General features: G+C 50.2%; 9 protein-coding genes across 9 annotated transcripts; 5 read left to right on the forward strand and 4 right to left on the reverse strand.

The window, feature by feature from the left end:
• Positions 1-796: 796 nt before the first annotated feature.
• P174DRAFT_474512 (uncharacterized protein) lies at positions 797-1,129 on the reverse strand (the record flags this gene model as incomplete). The annotated part of the gene is made up of 1 exon (XM_024830649.1): positions 797-1,129. The coding sequence occupies one exon, from the start codon at positions 1,127-1,129 to the stop codon at positions 797-799; it is 333 nt and encodes a 110-aa protein (XP_024684967.1).
• Positions 1,130-1,804: 675 nt separating this feature from the next.
• Positions 1,805-2,570, forward strand: P174DRAFT_365070 (type 1 glutamine amidotransferase domain-containing protein; the record flags this gene model as incomplete). Its single annotated transcript, XM_024822038.1, has 2 exons — positions 1,805-2,126; positions 2,191-2,570. 2 exons carry the CDS (start codon positions 1,805-1,807, stop codon positions 2,568-2,570), a joined length of 702 nt encoding a protein of 233 aa, XP_024684968.1.
• An 883-nt stretch (positions 2,571-3,453) lies between these two features.
• Positions 3,454-4,407, forward strand: P174DRAFT_383630 (putative oxidoreductase, short-chain dehydrogenase/reductase family). The gene is made up of 2 exons (XM_024823171.1): positions 3,454-3,878; positions 3,939-4,407. Exons 1-2 carry the CDS (start codon positions 3,516-3,518, stop codon positions 4,314-4,316), a joined length of 741 nt encoding a protein of 246 aa, XP_024684969.1. The 5' UTR covers positions 3,454-3,515; the 3' UTR covers positions 4,317-4,407.
• A 476-nt stretch (positions 4,408-4,883) lies between these two features.
• Positions 4,884-6,408, forward strand: P174DRAFT_383631 (questin oxidase family protein; the record flags this gene model as incomplete). The annotated part of the gene is made up of 4 exons (XM_024823172.1): positions 4,884-5,154; positions 5,215-5,369; positions 5,423-5,550; positions 5,615-6,408. Exons 1-4 carry the CDS (start codon positions 4,954-4,956, stop codon positions 6,406-6,408), a joined length of 1,278 nt encoding a protein of 425 aa, XP_024684970.1. The 5' UTR covers positions 4,884-4,953.
• Positions 6,185-8,752, reverse strand: P174DRAFT_383637 (C6 zinc finger domain protein). Its single transcript, XM_024823173.1, has 2 exons — positions 7,758-8,752; positions 6,185-7,703 (listed from the first exon to the last, which is right to left on the reverse strand). Exons 1-2 carry the CDS (start codon positions 8,556-8,558, stop codon positions 6,576-6,578), a joined length of 1,929 nt encoding a protein of 642 aa, XP_024684971.1. The 5' UTR covers positions 8,559-8,752; the 3' UTR covers positions 6,185-6,575.
• Positions 8,753-8,972: 220 nt separating this feature from the next.
• On the forward strand, positions 8,973-10,205 carry P174DRAFT_438173 (uncharacterized protein). Its single transcript, XM_024826473.1, has 4 exons — positions 8,973-9,282; positions 9,342-9,505; positions 9,558-9,835; positions 9,908-10,205. Exons 1-4 carry the CDS (start codon positions 9,065-9,067, stop codon positions 10,097-10,099), a joined length of 852 nt encoding a protein of 283 aa, XP_024684972.1. The 5' UTR covers positions 8,973-9,064; the 3' UTR covers positions 10,100-10,205.
• A 1,289-nt stretch (positions 10,206-11,494) lies between these two features.
• On the forward strand, positions 11,495-13,151 carry P174DRAFT_427934 (uncharacterized protein; the record flags this gene model as incomplete). The annotated part of the gene is made up of 4 exons (XM_024825477.1): positions 11,495-11,859; positions 12,172-12,594; positions 12,628-12,739; positions 12,855-13,151. The coding sequence occupies 4 exons, from the start codon at positions 11,495-11,497 to the stop codon at positions 13,149-13,151; spliced, it is 1,197 nt and encodes a 398-aa protein (XP_024684973.1).
• Positions 13,152-14,408: 1,257 nt separating this feature from the next.
• Positions 14,409-15,444, reverse strand: P174DRAFT_501170 (putative plasma membrane ammonium transporter (Ato3); the record flags this gene model as incomplete). Its single annotated transcript, XM_024831021.1, has 5 exons — positions 14,409-14,573; positions 14,626-14,801; positions 14,854-14,973; positions 15,032-15,132; positions 15,182-15,444. The coding sequence occupies 5 exons, from the start codon at positions 15,442-15,444 to the stop codon at positions 14,409-14,411; spliced, it is 825 nt and encodes a 274-aa protein (XP_024684974.1).
• Positions 15,445-16,703: 1,259 nt separating this feature from the next.
• Positions 16,704-18,816, reverse strand: P174DRAFT_383646 (sugar porter family MFS transporter). The gene is made up of 3 exons (XM_024823174.1): positions 18,411-18,816; positions 18,103-18,359; positions 16,704-18,051 (listed from the first exon to the last, which is right to left on the reverse strand). The coding sequence occupies exons 1-3, from the start codon at positions 18,729-18,731 to the stop codon at positions 16,950-16,952; spliced, it is 1,680 nt and encodes a 559-aa protein (XP_024684975.1). The 5' UTR covers positions 18,732-18,816; the 3' UTR covers positions 16,704-16,949.
• Positions 18,817-19,198: the final 382 nt, after the last annotated feature.

Raw genomic sequence — 19,198 nt, forward strand, 5'->3', positions numbered from 1 at the left:
GTCCGGAAGTGATGTATTTCAGTTTTCCTCTTCTTGATTTTTAGGAGTGGAGTGTATATACATACATATGGCGCACAAGACATGATAGGGAACCAAATCGCCAACCTAGGCCAAAGGCCGCAAAGCCCGAACCTCCGCAGTCCTTGGGACAAGGAACGGGCCTCCAGGCCTCGACCCGCGTACTGTCTCTATTTTGCTTTATAATCGACTTCAAGTTAGAACAGAAAAGCCAACTGCAGTGCCTAGATAATGCTTACTACACTTGCCGAACCCAGGCGAGAGCAATAATCTCCGTTGCCCGACCTCCATGGCATATCTGGCAAAAAAGTAGAAGCACCCTGGAGATTGTCCCACCAAAATATTGATTGACAGGCGCTCGATAGACCGGATGTGGACACGGTTATCAGTAAAGCCATTTGTGCATCATCTTGTCCGCTGTACGCTGTTGAGTTCGCAGCTACGTATGCTAACTCCTCTGTGCTCAGCTGCTATCTTAATGATCAAATTATCTACCTGCACCAGTACCTCCCGAAGCCAGTGATTTCAGGATATAGCTCTCTAGTTACAAAACATCACAAAATGAATGGAAAGGAGAACTTCATGCTGCAAAACCCCTAGTTTCGTCTTTCAGACCGAAAATCTATCACATTGACAGAATCCATCCATTGTAATAATGACGATATTGGTTTCTGGATAGACAAGGTGATCCATCAGGGATAATAGGCCATATGTTCTTCTGCACACAAATCAGTCACACTCTGTACTAGAGAAGGTGAAAAGGTTAAACTCACAATACTCAGAAGTTGGAGCCAGGCTTCACGATCTCCCCGATCAGGAAAATAGGTGACTTATTGCTGAAGCGAGGAACATCGCCCATAATTTCTGCAGCCTCGGGGCTAGCAAATGCATTCTTCATGCCCTCCTCGCTTTCCCAGAAGACTTCACTGCCAAAGGCATACAGGGGCTTGCTACCATCCAGGCCTGGAACGAACCGGGTGACGGACCAAGCTTTGAGGCCAAACTTGGACCAGTGCTTCTCAATGAGCGGCATGTGGTTCTTTGTGTAGTAGTCGATGTCGTACTCGGCGTCGGCATCGTTGGGGAAAACGACGGTAACGCTGAAAGCCATGTTAAAGACTCGATGGATATCAGTTCAGATTAGCTGAAGGTGGAGGACTGCTAGAAACGAGGAACGCTAAAGAGAGAGGGTAACTGAATAGTGTTTAGAGACTTGGAATCTCGACTGGGTGATCTGGGGGATCACAATTATGTATGATTCTTATTTGTCTGCAGGCTGGGGCCTGGTGTTTAGACATTCTATCTCCGTCAAAGTCCATGCCCCGATAGTCAGCTCATATTCGGAGACTTTCCGCTGGTTCTGCAATCCACAATCTTCCATCAGAGAAAAGGCTACCGAGCCATGGAGACATCCTCTGTGGAATGCATTGACTGTGAAAGGATCCCGGGAAACAGAGATTACAGTACTTAGATGGTCCTATAGGTGCGGAGCTTGGCTATTACCGTGTTTAACTCCGGTCAGCAGCAGAAACATCGATAGGCGTAATCATTGCATGCCAAATTCCAGCGGCGGAGCGGACAACGTGCTCAGCCATCTACGAGATGGCGTGTCTACTTAGACGTGGAAGAGGGGACCAAACAATACATGTGATGATGTTACCCACAGGTTCTCTAGATATAAGTTCGCGTCAGCGGCCTTTCCTGCGAGATTTTGAATGGAGATAGATACTCCTGCGTCTTTTTCTAGTCGAAGCTTGGGATAACTGTACTATCAATCGATTCAACAATGTCTGCTAAGCCAAAGTTCCTCTTTGTCCTCTCTTCTCAGAGCATTCTCCCCAGTCGTGGCACGCCGACGGGATGGTACCTTCCAGAATTTGTTCATCCCTACAATGAGCTCGCTCCACTGTTCGAGATCGTTGTTGCATCTCCCCGCGGTGGTGAAGCGCCTCTCGATCCTTACTCAATCGAAGCCACCAAAGAGGATCCTGAGTGCGTGGCCTTTCTCAAGGAGAAATCTGATGTTTGGAAGAATACCGTGAAGCTTGAGTCCCTTTTGGGTAAGACCTCAGAGTTCGCCGGGATCTTTTTCGTGGGTGGCCATGGTCGTAAGTCGTCATCTAGTCTCTACTCCTGCGCCAAGGCAACGACTCACTAGCCAACCTCTCTTAGCAATGTTCGATCTAGCCAATGATGCGACTTCTCATGCTCTGATCCGTGAGTTTTACGAGAACGGAAAAGTCGTCTCCGCCGTCTGCCATGGCCCGGCTGCTCTCGCCAACGTGAAGCTGTCTGATGGTAGCTACTTGGTCGCTGGTCAGAAGGTCACCAGTCTCTCGGACGCTGAGGAGGAATTCATGCAATACACCAAGGATATGCCATTCCTGTTAGAGTCTGAATTACGCAAGAACGGCGCACTTTACGAAAAGGCCGACGACCTCTTTGGCGTAAAAGTCCTTGCCAGCGGTAAGAATGGGAAGTTAGTCACTGGTCAAAACCCACTCAGTGCTACTGTGATTGGCGAGGCCTTGATCAAGGCCGCTGAAATTTAAGGGCAACATGGTTACATGGATAGACGCACCGTAAAGAAAGACGTCGATATACGTACAGGCTGAGGATATCCTACTACTGAGGCGGCCGCCATATATCTCTTTTATCTCGTTTGAAAGTAAGCGATTTGTTGCATGACCCGCAGCCATTTTTGATATCGCCATTCATGAGGGCGAAGCCTGACAAATCCAATGTACAATAACTAGGCTAAATGTAATCTAGCCAATAACGACTGAAGTATAAGCACATTGCATGGAGATCATCCGAACCAGTGGTAGGCAAGCTGTAAGCAACTTGCATTGTCGTAAAACAGTTTAAGTATAATTGTGCTAGCCACTTAGTCTCTGGATCGCGGAGATAAGCGTCATTCCAACTCAGAAGCCGCAAAACCCGATCGCCGAATAGCGAGAGTGGAACGTAGTAAACAAGGACCACTAGTCTCAAACTGTGCTGTTCGGTCTTAAAAATCTTTCAATAAGAGAAATAGGTTCTTCCTGCTCCGGGGATATGGTGCAGATAGACGTCACATGCCACCCAGGTGACAGGGGAAAAAGGTGCAGAAGCATAGAACTGCCGCGTAAGTCCTAATTATCACTGTAGCTAGTGCACTTGACGTTTCATAAGGCTTTTTCTGCAGTAGCCGCCTATTTTCGGATTAAAAATAGAGAAAAAGACCCCCACATGTAGTCCTGCAGAAGCGGGTGCTGCCCGAGAGGTGTGGACGACTCCTCTCAGAATCCACTATCTAATCCAGATGCGATGGCACGGTGTCACGGTGGTTAGTCCCCCGAAGAAGGAGAAATATGTCCGAGTCCGAGGCTGCCGATATACCTAAATATTTGCCTTGCTGCTGGGCAGACGGGAATTATCTTCCCTTGCTAAAGAGTTCAAACACCGTCGTTCGTTCTCCTGTCTACGTGCAGACCCTTTGACATCCTAATCTCACCATGACCTTATCCGGCCGTGTGGTCGTCGTTGCCGGCGCATCCAAGGGCATCGGCAGAGCCATCATCCTGCGTGCCGCTGCCGAGGGAGCCAGCGTGGTTATCAACTACCTGTCCGACGTCAAGGGTGCCAACGCCCTGGTTGCTCAGATTGGAAGTGATCGTGCCATTGCCGTGCGGGCGGACATCTCCAAGACCACGGAGGTTGACGAACTTATCGAAGCCACGGTAGCGCGGTTCGGGCGCATCGATGTCCTGGTCCCCAATGCGGCCTATGTGCCTGAGAGCGACCTGCGGAGAGTCACTGAGGAGGACTTTGACCGCGCCTTTGCTGTCAACGTCAAGGGGCCTTGTTTCCTTGCGAAGGTCGGTGCATCCGTATAAGTCTAGATTCAGGGACCCATGCTGACAACCCCCTCCTCGCAGAAAGCCTTGCCTCACATGCAGCCGGGCAGCACGATCATCTTCATCTCGACCGACCTTACCGATGCGTCTTCGGTGCCACCACATTTCCTTCTTTACGTATCAACCAAGGGAGCGATGAACCAGATGGTCAAGGTTTTGGCGCGGGACCTAGCGAGCGTGCGAATCCGCGTCAATGCCGTTTCCCCAGGTGCAACGAGCACGGTGTCCTTCCACAAGGCCATGGACGAAGCTCATGCAAAAATGATTGCGAGTCACAACCCGTTCAACCGAATTGCCGAGCCGGATGAAATTGCCGCAGCGGTTAGTTTGCTGTGGGGGAAGGACAGCGCTTGGATCTCAGGCCAGGTTCTGAGAGCCAATGGTGGTGGTATCGTCTGAAGTGGTGGTGTGCTGGCATAGAGATGGTACCAAATGATCCTAAGGGCTACAGATCAGAGCCGAATAGAATACCCTAGAATATCAACTTAAGAAAATATGTCTATCCATCCGTGGTATATCCGTTATTGCAACGGTGTTTAACCCATACTCTCTATACTTATAGTACATTTGCTCTCCTGATCGGAGAGTAGACATCATTACTTGCCGGAAACATCGTTTGCCTAGCACGTATGATCCGTTCTGATGAGAGTTCAGACCACTAGAGATATTTTCGCGTTGGAGCAGAAAGTCACGTTTGTGGACCAAGTCGAATATCATGAGATATCTTGCCTCCTTACCGGCTCGGACTTTGAGAGTTCCTAAGTCCGAGATGATTTCATCCGACGGACCTCCAACAGAAGATGATCGTCAGAGACTGCTGCACAAGACCAAATGCTTGCTTGAGATCGTCGCTGCAGAATGGGTGGGTTGAGTAACAAGGAGGAGACGTGATCAGGGAGAATGAAGGTATATAAACGTTGCCATCAATCGGTAGAAGACCGTGCTATTTAGACAGGCATATCAAGCAATCTCTTTAGAAACTCGACTGTTCATTTACCATATAGAAAGCGTAATCCAAGCGTCCAGGATTCAAGCAATGACTCCCAGCACTAGCCAAAAGTCTATCCGACTGCCTCTCGCGTCCCGCTTGAAGGACCTCCCGCCGGTCCCTGTTTACGACGTGACCAAGTTCCCCGATCCGCGAACCCGGAAGCTGAGAAGCCTCCTTGAACAAGGCCATGTTACGGTTGCGCCGCTGCGTGACCCGGAGCTCATCCTGCACAGTCACCTGCCGCATGTATGTTCATTGCCCTAGACATATGATTATGAGAGCTCGTCCGTTGACTTTTGAGCCGAGCTCCTCGGCTCTGCATATGCGCTGGGTGCCGGCAGTGACCAATTGACCAGGACATATGAACATGAAATTACCCAGTTGGTCCCGATTGCCCGCGGGTTCATCCGAGGAGAGGCCATTTCGAAGGAGAACTGGAGGGACTTTTTGACTCGTAAAGAGTGCGTTGTTGTCATTCCCATAAGGAGGAACAAGTTACTCACTATCCAGCTAGGTACACTATGGCATACCAGGACTTCTTCGATAATGAAGTGAAGGAAAAGCAGGGAGACTGGGGAAAGGTGCTTGAAGAGTATCTCTACTCCGGCACGGAGCCACTGGTGAACGGCTATACTGGAGGCTGTATGTGATCCACTCTCGTCTGATACCAAAGACCACAAGTGTGGCTGACGGGGAGCGAAAACAGTGGGGCACCCATTTATCCATCTCGCCTACGCGTACGAGTTCCGCAGCAAAGAGGTAGCGTCGCAAGCCCTCAGTCAGGGGTGCACGGAGTACAATCCTATGCATACCGCCCTTGACCAGGCGCCTCCTGACACATCGAAGTATAAGACGACCTCCCTGACCGAGGTCTTTGAGAAAGTGCGGCAGGATCCACGACTGGACGGCCTATTCTCCGAGCCTGGCATCGCCAACCTCGACGTCCTTTACCAGGAGCAAAACATTGCTGTCGTGCTGGAACACTGGAACGCTTGGGAAGTCACCGACCTCCTAGCCCAGTTCGAAGAATGCTGCGACCTGGCCGTCCTGGTGGCCCTGAGCAATGGCAACCCACGGGACTCGTTTGACTTTTTCAATGTCCACTTCATGACTGTTGCCCACGCGCTGCGAGTGTTGTGGCATTACTTCCCCACCGACCGCCGCGCCTCCATCATGAAACAGTATGCGCTCTTCGGAATCATGACCTACATCTGCCAGTTGCGGCCGCGCTTCTCTATCGACTGGATTGAAGCCGTTGAGTTAGACGGCCGGGACTGGAATTGGGTGGTTGATACCGCATTGGCGCACAAGTGGGCTCTGGATGCGCATTTCTTCAAAGTGGTGCGGGCTCCAAAGGTCTTCCAGGAGACGTTTGGCCGTAAGGATGACTTTTACCTCAAGGCGGCCATCAAGTATGTGACTGAATTCGACGGATGGGAGGGACACGGCGAGGGTGTTGCGGGTTTCATTCCAAGCCGAGATGGATATAGACCCGAGTGATGGTTCCTTGGATGACGACTGATAGTAGAAGAGATAGCTACGAAGAGCATGTTGTTCATGTTACCATCTCTGTATGGATGAGTAATTACAGTAGTACAGGAGTCCTAGAATCCATGACCGAGCCAGATCCGTTGATTTCATGCGGCTGAGTGTCGTGAGGTATCACGCTAGGTTAGCCCACCGTCAAAGATCGCATGAAGCTCATAGAAGCGGTCGGTAAAATCCCCATACTGCGCCCACGCGCTGACGTCCTGGTCTTGTAGTTGAGTAAGCTCCTCCGCTGCCAAACTCGCGTCAGGTACAGGTGGCAGAGCCTCCGACAGGACTGGGCCCTCGAGAGACGCCATGTCCATATAGATGTGGGAATTGGGCGCTTGAAGCCCTGTCGCATCGGAGTCGACCACCTTTTGTCGCGCTGCTTGGGCGTTGTTCATTAAACTCTCCATTGACGCCGAAAGCCAGTCATAGTGTGTACCAACAGCCTGCTTCTGAAAGAGGTCATAGCTATGCTCAAGCGTAGGCCAGTATCTGTCTATCACCCATCGGTCAGTACAGACGCAGGCCTCGGTCATGGCGACAACCAGCGCATGCCAGGGAAAATATAACAGCTCGACCCAGCGCCAGGGCTGTGCTCGAGAAGAATCGCTGAAGATTCTCTGACGTCGTTCTAAAATGTCGGCTGCGAGGGCGAGCATTTGGGGCGCTGGCAGCTCCGCAGGGACAAAGGTCGGACTCCTCTGGAGTGGCCGGAGAGCGATAAGTTGCAGAACAGCAGATATCTGCTCCTGGATCTGGCTCGTGAACCAGTGGAACGCGACATTTTCGGGGTCACAGCCGGCCAGGAGCTCCTTCGTAGTACGACGAAAGTGGTCCACCGTTTGCTGTCGCATATGGATGTCGGTGATTCCCGGTTCGGCAAAGTGGGATAAGTCCAAGGCACGCAGAGCGCATTGGCCATGCGCAAACATAATGAGAAGGGTAGCCTCCGTTGGCCCGCTTTGCGCAGCCGGTAAGGGATCCTCCGAGTGGAATCCAAAATCATCGTCGTTGATGCTCGTGAGGGAATGTGTCTGAATCCATGCAGACCGCATCATGCTTTCCGATCCGCGGTTTAGCGATGCCTCAAGGTCCAACCAGCCGATCAAGTGCCACAAGCGGCGGCGCATCTCGCGTTCAAACGGCGTTACTGGAAATGGAGGGTCGGTCATGTGCAGCGAGAGTGCTTGCGCTATGCGCAGGGCTACGCTGAGCATTGTCCAGACCTTTCGGCTGTGATCGTGTGTTCTTGCAGCCACCTGCACCAACAGTTAGCTAACGTCGCAGTCTCCCCGCCACGGCAAGGCACTGACCAAAGACAGGACGAATGCCTGCAATACTGTCAGATCGTTTGTAACCAGGAAGTCGACTTTCCCGAGGGCGGCCTTGGTTTCTTCATTGTATCTTGCCAGGACCGTCTCTTTCCTCTCGCCAAGGAGAGCGAGACATTGGTCTTCAGCCAGGGTCGAGCTCGCCATATAAAACACGGCAGAGGCCAGAGCCGCAGGTACCGGATGCCCCGGAGCATAGCCCAGATAGGGCTTTCCCTCCAGGAGATAGGCGCAGAGAGATGGCCGGTGCAAGATCTTCAAGACCGGGTCGACTTGGCGAAGAAAGATGTCGACGAGTATCCTCCGACGCACTGGTTCCGAAGGCAGCTCCGGGTGATTCTCTGTGCGTCGTTCTCGTCTGGTCGTGTAGCTGGCAGACCCGCTGCCCAGGGCGTCGTCTGGGGTATTGGTAGGTTGTAGAATCAGCGGCTGCGGAGGAAACAACTCTTCAGTTGTCTGCACCGTTTCCGACTGTGATTTTGGCGACCGTCCACTCCTAGGTATGGTAGTCTCGCCACGGCTGCTGGACACATCTCCCGTTCCTTTTTTTGAGCGGGTAAGGTTCTGTATCATCTGCTCTAGCTTCGCTACACGATTGCTCAGATCTTGCTCTCGGCTTATTGCCTGCTTCCCCGACCGGCCGCGTGGCCAACGTGGCCTCTCGACAGCAACACATGAAATCCCATGCTTTAGACAGTTTGTGCAGGGGCTCTTCTTGTCGCATTTTACTTTGCGACGCGTGCAGGCCTGGCAGGTTAAGCGGACAGCCAAAGCGGGAGGCATGACTGGAGTCGCCACTGGATATTGAGCTGGACTGAATTAATGTAGCTTAGGTCGCTGCTGGAAATCATAAATACATAGAGTGCCGATTAACTTGCGTTAAAGCCATTAGTTGTCTAGAGTTGCATGGTAGATTTGGGGAGGAATCAACTGCCGCAAGAGTCTTGATTTTTGCCCCCGCAAAACGGAATTCATCAGGATATTTAGGTTTTAAGGGGTAAGGTCATAGAATAGCAATAGATGGCTAATACTAGTAGTACATTAAGGAGAGAAAGTCACGTGGCACCTGGTATCCGGCTTGCATAACTTCATTGGTGCCTAAGGCAGACTGAGAGAAACGAGATGCTGTGGTGTGTGTGTGACGTGGTGATCACGTGGCACGTGGCAGAGAACTACATATCTCAGCAATAATAACACAAGTCTTGAACTGTCCCAACAACGCTGCTTCTGTTAATTCCATCAGGTCTCCCAAAAGGCATCTCTCTTCCACCCTCTCAAATTCCTCCGCGATGTCTTCTCCAAACCCTCCGTCTTTTAGAGAGCTTCGCAGTACAACCCCGAAGAGAGCCTCACCATCTGCACAGACTGTTTTTAATACAATCGTCCGACAAATTCCCACAATCACGGCTTTTACAGAGATTGTCTACGAAGACGTCGCCCCCGTGGACGGGGATCTTATTACTCGCTCGCTTGCCGAGTCGGCCGTCGTCGAGCAGCATAACGCGAGGTAAGATTTATCATACAAATGTTAATGTGCCTAGCTGACATGTGTATCTAATGCCCCAGGATCAATTTCAACTCTGTAGCCAAAACATTGTGGGTGAGAGTAATGCCGACGGAGCTACACGATGTACATCAGAGATGGGTGCGCTTCCATTCTTCCGAATGGCGCGCCAGCGGTCTCCTCAGCCGTCCGGAAGATAAGCTCCTGAACATCGGGGTTGGGACTAGTATGTTTATTTACTGAATGCCTATTCAGAGAATGTTACTAAGTGATTCCAGGGTTCGACGGTTTTACCGGCCAATATACGTTGTCTTCGAAAGAACCAGATCTGTTTTTACGGCCTGATTCAAACGACTTTCCTCTAATTGTCATGGAAAGCGGATGGTCCGAATCATGGCCACGTTTACGCTCCGACAAAGACTTATGGTTGAACGGATCTAGTCAGGTGAACGCCGTCGTCTTGCTCAAATGGTCTAAGACCTCCAACAACAGAGTGAAGGGTATCGCTGAATTTTGGCGCAGAGGTGCCGGCGGTGGTCTTACCGTCGATAAAAAGGTGGGCATTTCGATATTCTGTTTAAGTGTTTTAACTCCCACACCTCTAAAAAAACTAACACTACTTGATTAGATGATATTCCCTGCACCTAATCCTGCGCCCGCCCCCGGCACTGATATTATCGAGTTCAGTAGACAGGATCTCTTTGGTCAACACATACTTCCGGGGAGGAACCCCACCGATATGTTCCCGTTAGACCTAGAGGAGTTGCGCGATTTTGCTAGAGAGCGTCTGACGCGGTTAATGGGACTTACTCCGGCCTGAGTATCTGGGTGATTCAGACAGGGCACAACATGTTTCTGTTAAGAGGATACAATTTGATAGCGTGACGTCAACAGTTTCAATATTAGCTGATACGATTATTCGGGATATTGTTTTCCAACTTCGGACTGTTGTAGAGAGTTACTACCATTATACATGATTGACCTTTCCAGCTCAAATGGCCGTGCGAAACCATCAATTAGTCCACCTCTCTGCCTCTGCAGCTGGAATGTCGATATACTATGCAGGTATGTTGTTCTATACCCTTGAGAACCTGAATATAGGCGATCTGTAAAAGCCTTTCTCAACTGACCTATATACTAATACAAAAATACAATCTTTACTAGTTGAATCCCTATCTTCACCTGTTGGAAAGTGATCCCACCCCAATTACCGTCCGATACTATACACGACCTGTAAAAGCCTTGCAGCTCAACCAACTTAAACTGACCCCCCTGGAGACCTACGTATATGTATGAGATATCAGACACAAAAGAGAGATGTAACACAGGCCTGGCAGCTGGGCAACTGCACAAGGCAAGGAAATTGAGATGCTCTATCTACTTACTGCACTCTGTTTACCACTACTGCCCTAGGATGAATGTTAAGTTAGTACTTCGGAGTTGAAGACTTGGGAGCTAAATTCAGTTACTATCATTCATCTGACCTAAGTCCACACAGTGGAAGACTACTTAGGCTAAAGTAGTCATCTTCTCAGTTATATGTGAGAGAGATGACTGTGACTAGCCTGAAGCCAAACCAATAAATAGAATTACAGCAAGATAGGCAAATGGAATGAGGCATGTTGATAGGGGTTGAAGCGATGACAGACGCGTCATTTTTGGGCAGTCTCTAGGTGATTTCTTGACTGAGAGTGAATTTGATAGATTTGACACTTCTCTCACAACCACCCACCATCTTTGTTTACGTCCCTTCGCCCATATCTCATCCTTCATCCACGACCAACTATCTTCTACTCCCTGACACTCCTCTTCTCCTGTCACTTGTCTTCTACTTCCCCTCATACCCTCTTCGTCTATCAGTTCTCTCTTACTCACCCCTACAAGATGGCACTCCCAACCACCGATACCATGACATACATCATCCATCATGTTTTCCTGCCCCCAAACTCCCAACAGAGGATGATACGGACCTCGATAACGAGAACTTTCTGCTTGAGAAGCTTCTTGACGCGCTGGTCATTTTCAAACCTCACTTTCCAGGCGATGAACTCAAGGTCGTTTGCTCCATAAAAACCATGGTTCGTCCTTTGAAAGACTCACATACCACGTCCGGATGCGTGAGTGAGGATAGCCTCGAAGAAGCTTTGGCTCAGCTGCAGTCTGAAGGTCAGCTCATAGCACCTCAAACCACCCCGTGGATTTAGTATGCTGATAAATGACGACAAACTGCGACGACAAGGTCAACATCGAAGCATTTGAGCTCTCTCCACGCAATGAGCCAGTGGTTAACACACTGGGCCGACTCCAACCCACATTCCCGGGGCCTTCTTTGACTATGCGTCTCGGCACTTTCAGCAACCCAGATTTGCTTGACACGATCGTACAAACACTGGAGAGAATGAGCCATGAAGAAGTTGCCGGCACAAAAGTCAAGGTCAAGAAGGCTGGTCAGGACCATGACGAGGATTGCGGCACCACTCACCCAAAGGCTGTCACTGAGCTGTTTATGGAATTCTTGCAGCCAATGTGGGAAACGGCCGAACTATCTCGGATCTTCGAAGATACACGCGAAGAGGCGATGTAGTATAATGCCAGATTCCCCTGGCGGCGGTCGCCTGCCTGGCTGATGGTTCGTGTGGCTATGCAGCTTGTGATGACTCGGCAGTCTGAGCAGCTAGGCTCCGAGAAGCAGCTCTACGAGTCTTTTATGCTGTTCTTTCATGAGCTATATGCTCAACTTCCTCTCCAAACGCGCCGTCCCGAGCGAATATCTTCATGCTATGAGCTCAAAGATAGCCGACGGTTACTCAAGGTTGACCTCCCTCATGAAGCATCCTGTTTGTGCTTTGTCAGGGGTGTGTTGGAGAGCACTACTGCTATCACTGGTGACAGATGGCGCAAGGCTCAGGAGAAGAATGCTCATATGTATGATCTGAAGTCTTTGAAGACACTCAACTTGAGCGAGGACATTCATCCTGATCTGACAAGACTTGATGGGTTCCTTTCGGATATGACGAAGAGAACTACTCGTACCCAATCCTCCGAGACCTTTATTCCTCGCTCGGAGCTTATTGAATTCAAACCTACCGAGCTTCCAAATCCTCTTCGCTTGTCGTCTCCCAGGTACCGAGCGTACAATCTTATTGCACTAGAGCGCTGGGTTGCGGAACACCTGGGCTATTGGATGGGTTTACATCTGGATGGGGACGAGACCTGCGCCAAGCTTGCCCAATTGATGAAAGGCTACCACACCAGTGCGATGGCTACATATGAGGGGAATCCCGAAGCTCTCTCTGTGATGTTGCTCACCCTGCTGTGAGTTATGGGTGACTTGTGACAGGTCTGCAGTCCATGGACACAGTTTGCTAAGAGACTATTATCCCTGTATCCCCATGGAGATCTTTCGGACCCTATTACTGCCGCTCCGCCCACAAATGAATCGACTGGCGGCGGCCAAAAGGTATCTACAGAGACGATCTGAAGTTGCCACCCATAAGGGGTCTCGGACTTTCTCAGAATACGGCACAGTAAACTGCTTTTGTGTGCAATACTTCGACAGTTTCACTGACCAGCAGCGCCTGCGCGACAAGATTGAAGAGGCTGCTGACCATGAAAGAGAGATGAAGAAGGCAGAACTCCAAGAAAAGAAGGAGAAATACGGGCATCTCACCGACGAGTATAACAAGACCGAGTGTGAATATCACAAGGTACGTGTCGCTAGCGGCTATGGCGAACCTGCCCGCAAGGAAAATGTTCACAGGCAACCGTGCCAAAGATGCGTCTACTTGAGGGAGGCGACCTCCGTCAGCATTCATGTCCATGAGTGGCCCCTACCCACCGGATCCACTGGAAGTGAAGTACACTGTCTTTGAGCTCAACCTACCGCGGCCATTTGCATGCTGGCGGGAAATGACGGTGTACTTCATATTCGACATTTTAAAACTGGAATACCGTTCAACAAAGACTCCCCAAGCGTACTAGGCACTGTCAAGTTATCATCCACTCAGCGAAATACTTTACGCGACACCAAGATATGGATCGCATAAGATTGCTCCCCAGGAAAAGCCCCATGCTGCGACTCATTGGCAGGAAAAGAGAACTATCGACGTTACAGAAGACGAGACATGCCTGGCTAATGTACTAAAGTTCCGATATTACGACAGCAAGACCATTCAAATTCCTGGATAGCTTTATGGAAGCACAGCAGTGCGCAGATATGTGCGTCTCTAAGCTGCCTACAATCAGCACAGCCTTGCAAAAATTCCTGTTCCGTCCAGCCGTAGCCTATAGTGGGCCTTCACTAAACGATGTCATAGCTTTTCAGCATGCCTCTCTACACCATATGTCGCACGGTGAATATGTTGCTCTTTGCGGCCTTCCCCTTCGAATCCAGATCCAGTGGATCAATATTCTCCGCAGCTGGCTATGCCCTCTGTTGATTGGAAGAAACTTGGGACATGCCTTTTTATCTTTCAGACAATTTACCAAGCTGGGCCCCAGATAAAACCCTCACTTTGGGAAAGGGCTATGAGGCACTTGAAGAAGAGGACTTCGGGAGAACCCTATTGGGCCAGGTGGACGAGGCCACGGGGCGGATCAAGGATAATTGGGAGGGACCGTATGCCTTGTGGAGCTTCATCTGTCTGACTTTGAGATTGCTTTCGTTATCCCCTTCAAATGATATCCAGCACGACTGCTTGATTCTCTTAAGTCATCTGCGATCACTTGCTTTTGAGTGGTTTGAGCTGGTTAGGGGGAAAGCGGGTGAGTCTACAGATGAAGCAACGCGACTTTTTGGTGACTCGAGCAGTGCGCTTGGCATTGATATGCGCATCCTCATTTGACAAGAACGGGAAGCATCTGTCTGCCGGTTTGGGTGACTACACGGAAGCCTCGATCCTAATCCAGTGCAGCATGCCCACTGATAGACAGCCTGACCACTGTTCCAGGCTGTCAGACTTAGCTAGATAGTTTTGTAGAAGCACATTCTCTCTCTCTTCTAGGTAGCTATCAATCCATGCAGCTTCATCTTTCAGTTGCTTTATGACTTCTTGAAAAATCTAATTCTAAACGGGCGAATGAAGCTCACAACGCCTCTTATATGTCCTGCACTAGTCCGAAGGCTTCTCTCAAGGCTCAGCTTGCTTCAAACGCATCCTCTGGCTCCGTCCTGGTATAAGCGTGCTGAGGTCGCCAACAGGAAGCGAGACGGGGAAGTCGACGGCCTCCAGGATTTGTGTGATGAAAATCCACCAGATTGGTATGCATAGCGCAAAGTTGAATGCGCCGCCGGCCTGTAGTGAAGGTGTCAATCAAGCGAAACACACGAGGAAAAGATGCACTCACGACTTGCAATTTCTCAGCCAAATGGAGATTCCCCACGGAAAGGGAGAAGAAAGCACCGGCGAATAGACCAAAGGTAACGCAAAGCAAGAAGAGGGCGGAAAAGAGGCAGACGTTGGTTCGAAGGGAGCATACCAGGTATATGAAGGTTATGACTGTCAGGGCCACAAAGTAGAATGCTTCCAACACGTCAACCATAGTCAATGGTAAGTTGAATTCTGCGTAACGAACCTATGCTGGCGTTATACATCGGTGTCTGTTGCCCCTCGAGGAAGTTGCCTGTGGACGAGAAATGGGTTCCAGTAGCGAAGAAGGGCATAAGGGTCGTTCCTTGGACAATCCAGAAGGTTCCTGTCGCGGATGATATAAGTATTCTGCCTTGTCTTCCAAGTAATATGGGCATGCATACCATAAGTGAAGAAGAGTGCGCACGAGAATGTGTTGCCAATAATCCACTCTCCAATCCCACCGAATATTTGAACCATTCCTCCGAAGAAAATCAAGGCAGGACTAGATAGGGTCAGTATATTCTTTCCTGCCTAGACGCGGGATCTCGTACATGATGGCAGCCCCATTACCACCCGCTCCCCTCCATCCCATGACAATACACGCATTCGGCGTGGAAGCAAGCAAGAAGCCCAGCAGTGAGATGGGTGTAGGATTTCCAAGCTTCTTGCGCAAGTCCCCTGAAACCGTGGGACTCTTCGGGTTCAGGTAGAGTTTCTCGAATGCTTCTCGGGAAATGGGGAGGAAAACGCTCTCCGCCGTTTGGATGCGACGGAGAGGCTCGTCTGACTTTTCATTCATAACACCGTTTGACATGATTTGTTGGTAGGAAATAGCCGGAAGCAATTCAGATGGTGGTGAAGAACGGCAGGACAGCAGCTCCAGTCAAGCATTCCAAGGACGGCATTTTATAGTTGTAGAAATCTTGTCTTCCTCTTAGCGTATGGATACCCCTTGGCTACATCATCAACCATTCATGCAATACAGAGCTCTACCTTATCCCGGCGATCTCAGTACTCCCATTGGGGACTTTTCCGGGGATATGCGGGGAAACAGCACAACTGGGTCGTCTCCAGCGTGGCTTCTCCGCACCTTGTTGAGATTTGACCAAATACCGAGGACACGGCATCCATACTTATGGTTATTCCTGCTCTGTATACCACTTATCTACCAGTTCGTACAGAGAGATCTAGAAGTCACGCTGGGGCGGATCTCCTTCTGATTCCTTGTGCTTAGAATCTATCGAAATTGTGCTGTACCATCGCAGATTCTCTCTTGTACATTATGTCCTCACAGCACTACATTCCTCAGGAGTCCCCTGTAGGGGACATCCCCAGGTGGCAGATTACCGAGGTCAATTGTTTACCTTGGACAAGACCCACCCGAAATGTTGCAGTCTAACCTAGTCCCCGCCAATAGGGTCATAATTTCATGGTTCAAACTTACTTCCAATGGACTTCGCGAAGGTACCGGTGTCCCCAGAACCTTGACTGATGTGCAACTATCGAATCCTATATGTCGATCCATGCGACTTAAAACGTGGCTAGACGACCATATCTAGTGTAGTTGAGATAGTAGTGCACTGCGTGTCAACATACTATTGCTCAAATTTGCCACTAGCGCAAACGCTACAACCATGCAGTGCAGGATAACTCAAAGGCTGTAGATTCAGATAGGCCGGTCTGGCCTGGATTGAAGATGTTAGTCTTTTCCCATGCCCCTCCTCAGCTAACGATGTTACGACGGCAGTTGTTGTTGCCTGATCTTACTAGCTTGAATCTTCATAGATATAATTCAAGTTTACCGGAGCTCCCAAACTTACTATCTCCTCCCCATGGGGACGAACTTCGGGTGAAAGGATATCCACGCAGGTATTGGCTAGCCCCTTTCCCAAGAGAATGGATGCTGAACATATCTTCTGCCAAATCCGGACGATGCCGTGGCAAAAACTGTCCCTGAATGTTGTAGTGCTAAGCGTGGTAACTTGTCTATTGTTACCGGTAATAGGGAGGAACTGCGTTGCCCCTGTCATACCATTTTCTGCGCTAGACCTATCTACACATTTTGGTAAGATTGCAGCTACGACTATTCTGCCACGGGTACTGTGTTTTTCCGTCAACGCTTCGAATGGAATGAACTACCCTTTGCAATAGTGACAAGGTGACTCGGACACGCAGAACGGGAAGACTTACCCCCACATGCCTTGAAGCTTGAGAGAAGAGAAAATAGGCAATACATTAATATACAAAAAATGTTCTGCTAAGAGTAAAATCCTGTTGTAATGACATGACGCGAATTTAAAGATCAGTCAAATATCCAGCCTACACACTCTGTGGTTCTGGCTGAGCACCAGACGTCTCCATGTGCTCGTTCGTGCCCGCCCCGCGCTTCTCGGATTCGTTGCGGCGATCCACCTGGTCAGGAAAGACATACTTGGAGCTGTGCCACGGCTTGATTTTCCACACGTACATCGTGTCGATCTCCTCCAGTGTTCTTCCTTGTCCCTCCATAACGGTGAAGTACACCATCCCGGCGGCGAGGAACAAACATCCTGCAAAGACATAACCATATCGGAAATCGATTGCTCCAGTGATGAACGGGGTGAAGAAGGCGAGCAGGAAGTTCCACAGCCAGTTGGACGCGGTCGCCAGGGACATTGCGCGAGCTCGGTACTGGGACGGATACAGTTCTGCGATGATAGTCCAGACCATTGGACCCCACGTGGACGCGAATCCAAGAATGAAGAGACAGGCGAATACCACCATGACCACGCCGGCGGTGTGAGTCCGTTCGGGAACCTGACGGTCAAGCGAGAAGTGGCCAACAGAGGCGAAGACCATGAAGCACACGAACATCCATAGGGCACCGGTAATTAAGGACCGACGACGACCATAATTCTCGATGAGGTACAGGCCTAGGAAGGTGGTTCCGAAATTCACGCCACCCAGAATCATCTGCGTGACGTAGCTATTGGAGATACCGGCGCCCTTGAACACGGTCGTTCCATAATAGAAGAAGTAATTTGCGCCGGTGAGCTGCTGAAGGGCTTGCAGAGAGACACCCACAGCGACACGGTACCTCATCCGCGGGGCCCGGAAGAGGTGAACCCAAGTGACCTGACCACCAGCCACTTCTTCCTCATATTTCTGTCTGATCTCCTCGAATTCGATCTTCAGAGCACGGTGGTTCTTCGGGACGCCGTACATCTTCGAGAGCGTGGTAATGGCCTTGTCGATCTTTCCGTGTCGGTAGTCATATCGAGGGCTCTCAGGGAACATGGACATCCCGACACCAAGAATGAGGGCCCAGATGTATGTGATGCCCATCGGGATACGCCAGGAGCCAGTATCGGCTCGTGCTTCGGTGCCAAAGTTGATACAATTGGCCACGAAGATACCGAGCGTGATGAACAATTGGTAGGTACTGTGACAGTCAGTGCTGTTTTTGACAGCACACAGCAATTCGACGACTTACCTGACTAGAGAACCACGAATGTGCCGAGGACCGGACTCTGCCATGTACATGGGGACCAAAAGGGAGAGAGCACCGACACCCAATCCGGCAACCCAACGGCCGAGGGCTACCTGGTACCATTTGCCGGTGGGAGAAGAGATCTGAACAGTGATTCCAACGCAGATCATCAATGCCCAGCCGGTGATCGACCATTTCCGACCTATTCGATCCGCAATAGGTGCAGCGATCAATGCTCCCATCAGCGTTCCAATCGATAGCTATTCAGTCGTCAGCGATGAACATGTCAGTGGCGACCGGAGCAAACGTACCAGGGCGACAATCAATCCGGATCGGACGTTGGAGAAGTAAAACGTCCCGTCAGACTTTTGTTGACCATACCGTTGCAGGAAATCCTTCATCTCCAGGAAACCCGAGATCTGACCGGTGTCATAGCCGAACAGAAAACCACCCATGGAGACAAACACACCCATGATGAACGACCGCCAGGTCAAGAGCGGAATATGAGTATCGACCAACTGACCGTCATCGCCCGCTATGGCAGTCTGGGAGTGTGTGTCGGATGCCACATTGTCATCCTGGTAGTATGCGTCAGGATTGGCCTGAGGCAACTTAGGTTTCCTGAACAGCATCGTAACTACGAATCACCAGAATTTTAGTACAATATTAGAGTTCTTTTGCATAGATTGGGAGTCAGCTCTGCAGTGGACGAAGGATCGTAAGTCGATGTCGCAGCTTTACAGAATAATAGCGTCCTATATAATACAAACTCTCCGCCAAGCCACAATGAGGTCATACACAAGCAGACCCAGTTGGACGCCGCCTGCATGGCGAAGAGGTATCATTCTAACAGCCTCCCGACATCAGTCCCAATCATTCTGTCATCGTCGGTAATCCCCGCTTGGGTCCCTGCTCACGTGGAGGGTTGAATTCCCGCAACTTCCGTGGTACAGAGTAGCAATCCCTGTTCCTCCACAATCGCAAAGAAAGCGATGAATGATATCGCGAATATCCCACAGACCCACCAACAGAGAGTTTAGGCGACCTGTTCAAGGGAAAGTTTCAGTTCTAGACGCAGAAGTGGGTGGCGGATCCTGGG

Source organism: Aspergillus novofumigatus (genome assembly GCF_002847465.1).
Source record: "Aspergillus novofumigatus IBT 16806 chromosome Unknown P174scaffold_2, whole genome shotgun sequence".
In the NCBI taxonomy this organism is placed as follows: domain Eukaryota; kingdom Fungi; phylum Ascomycota; class Eurotiomycetes; order Eurotiales; family Aspergillaceae; genus Aspergillus; species Aspergillus novofumigatus.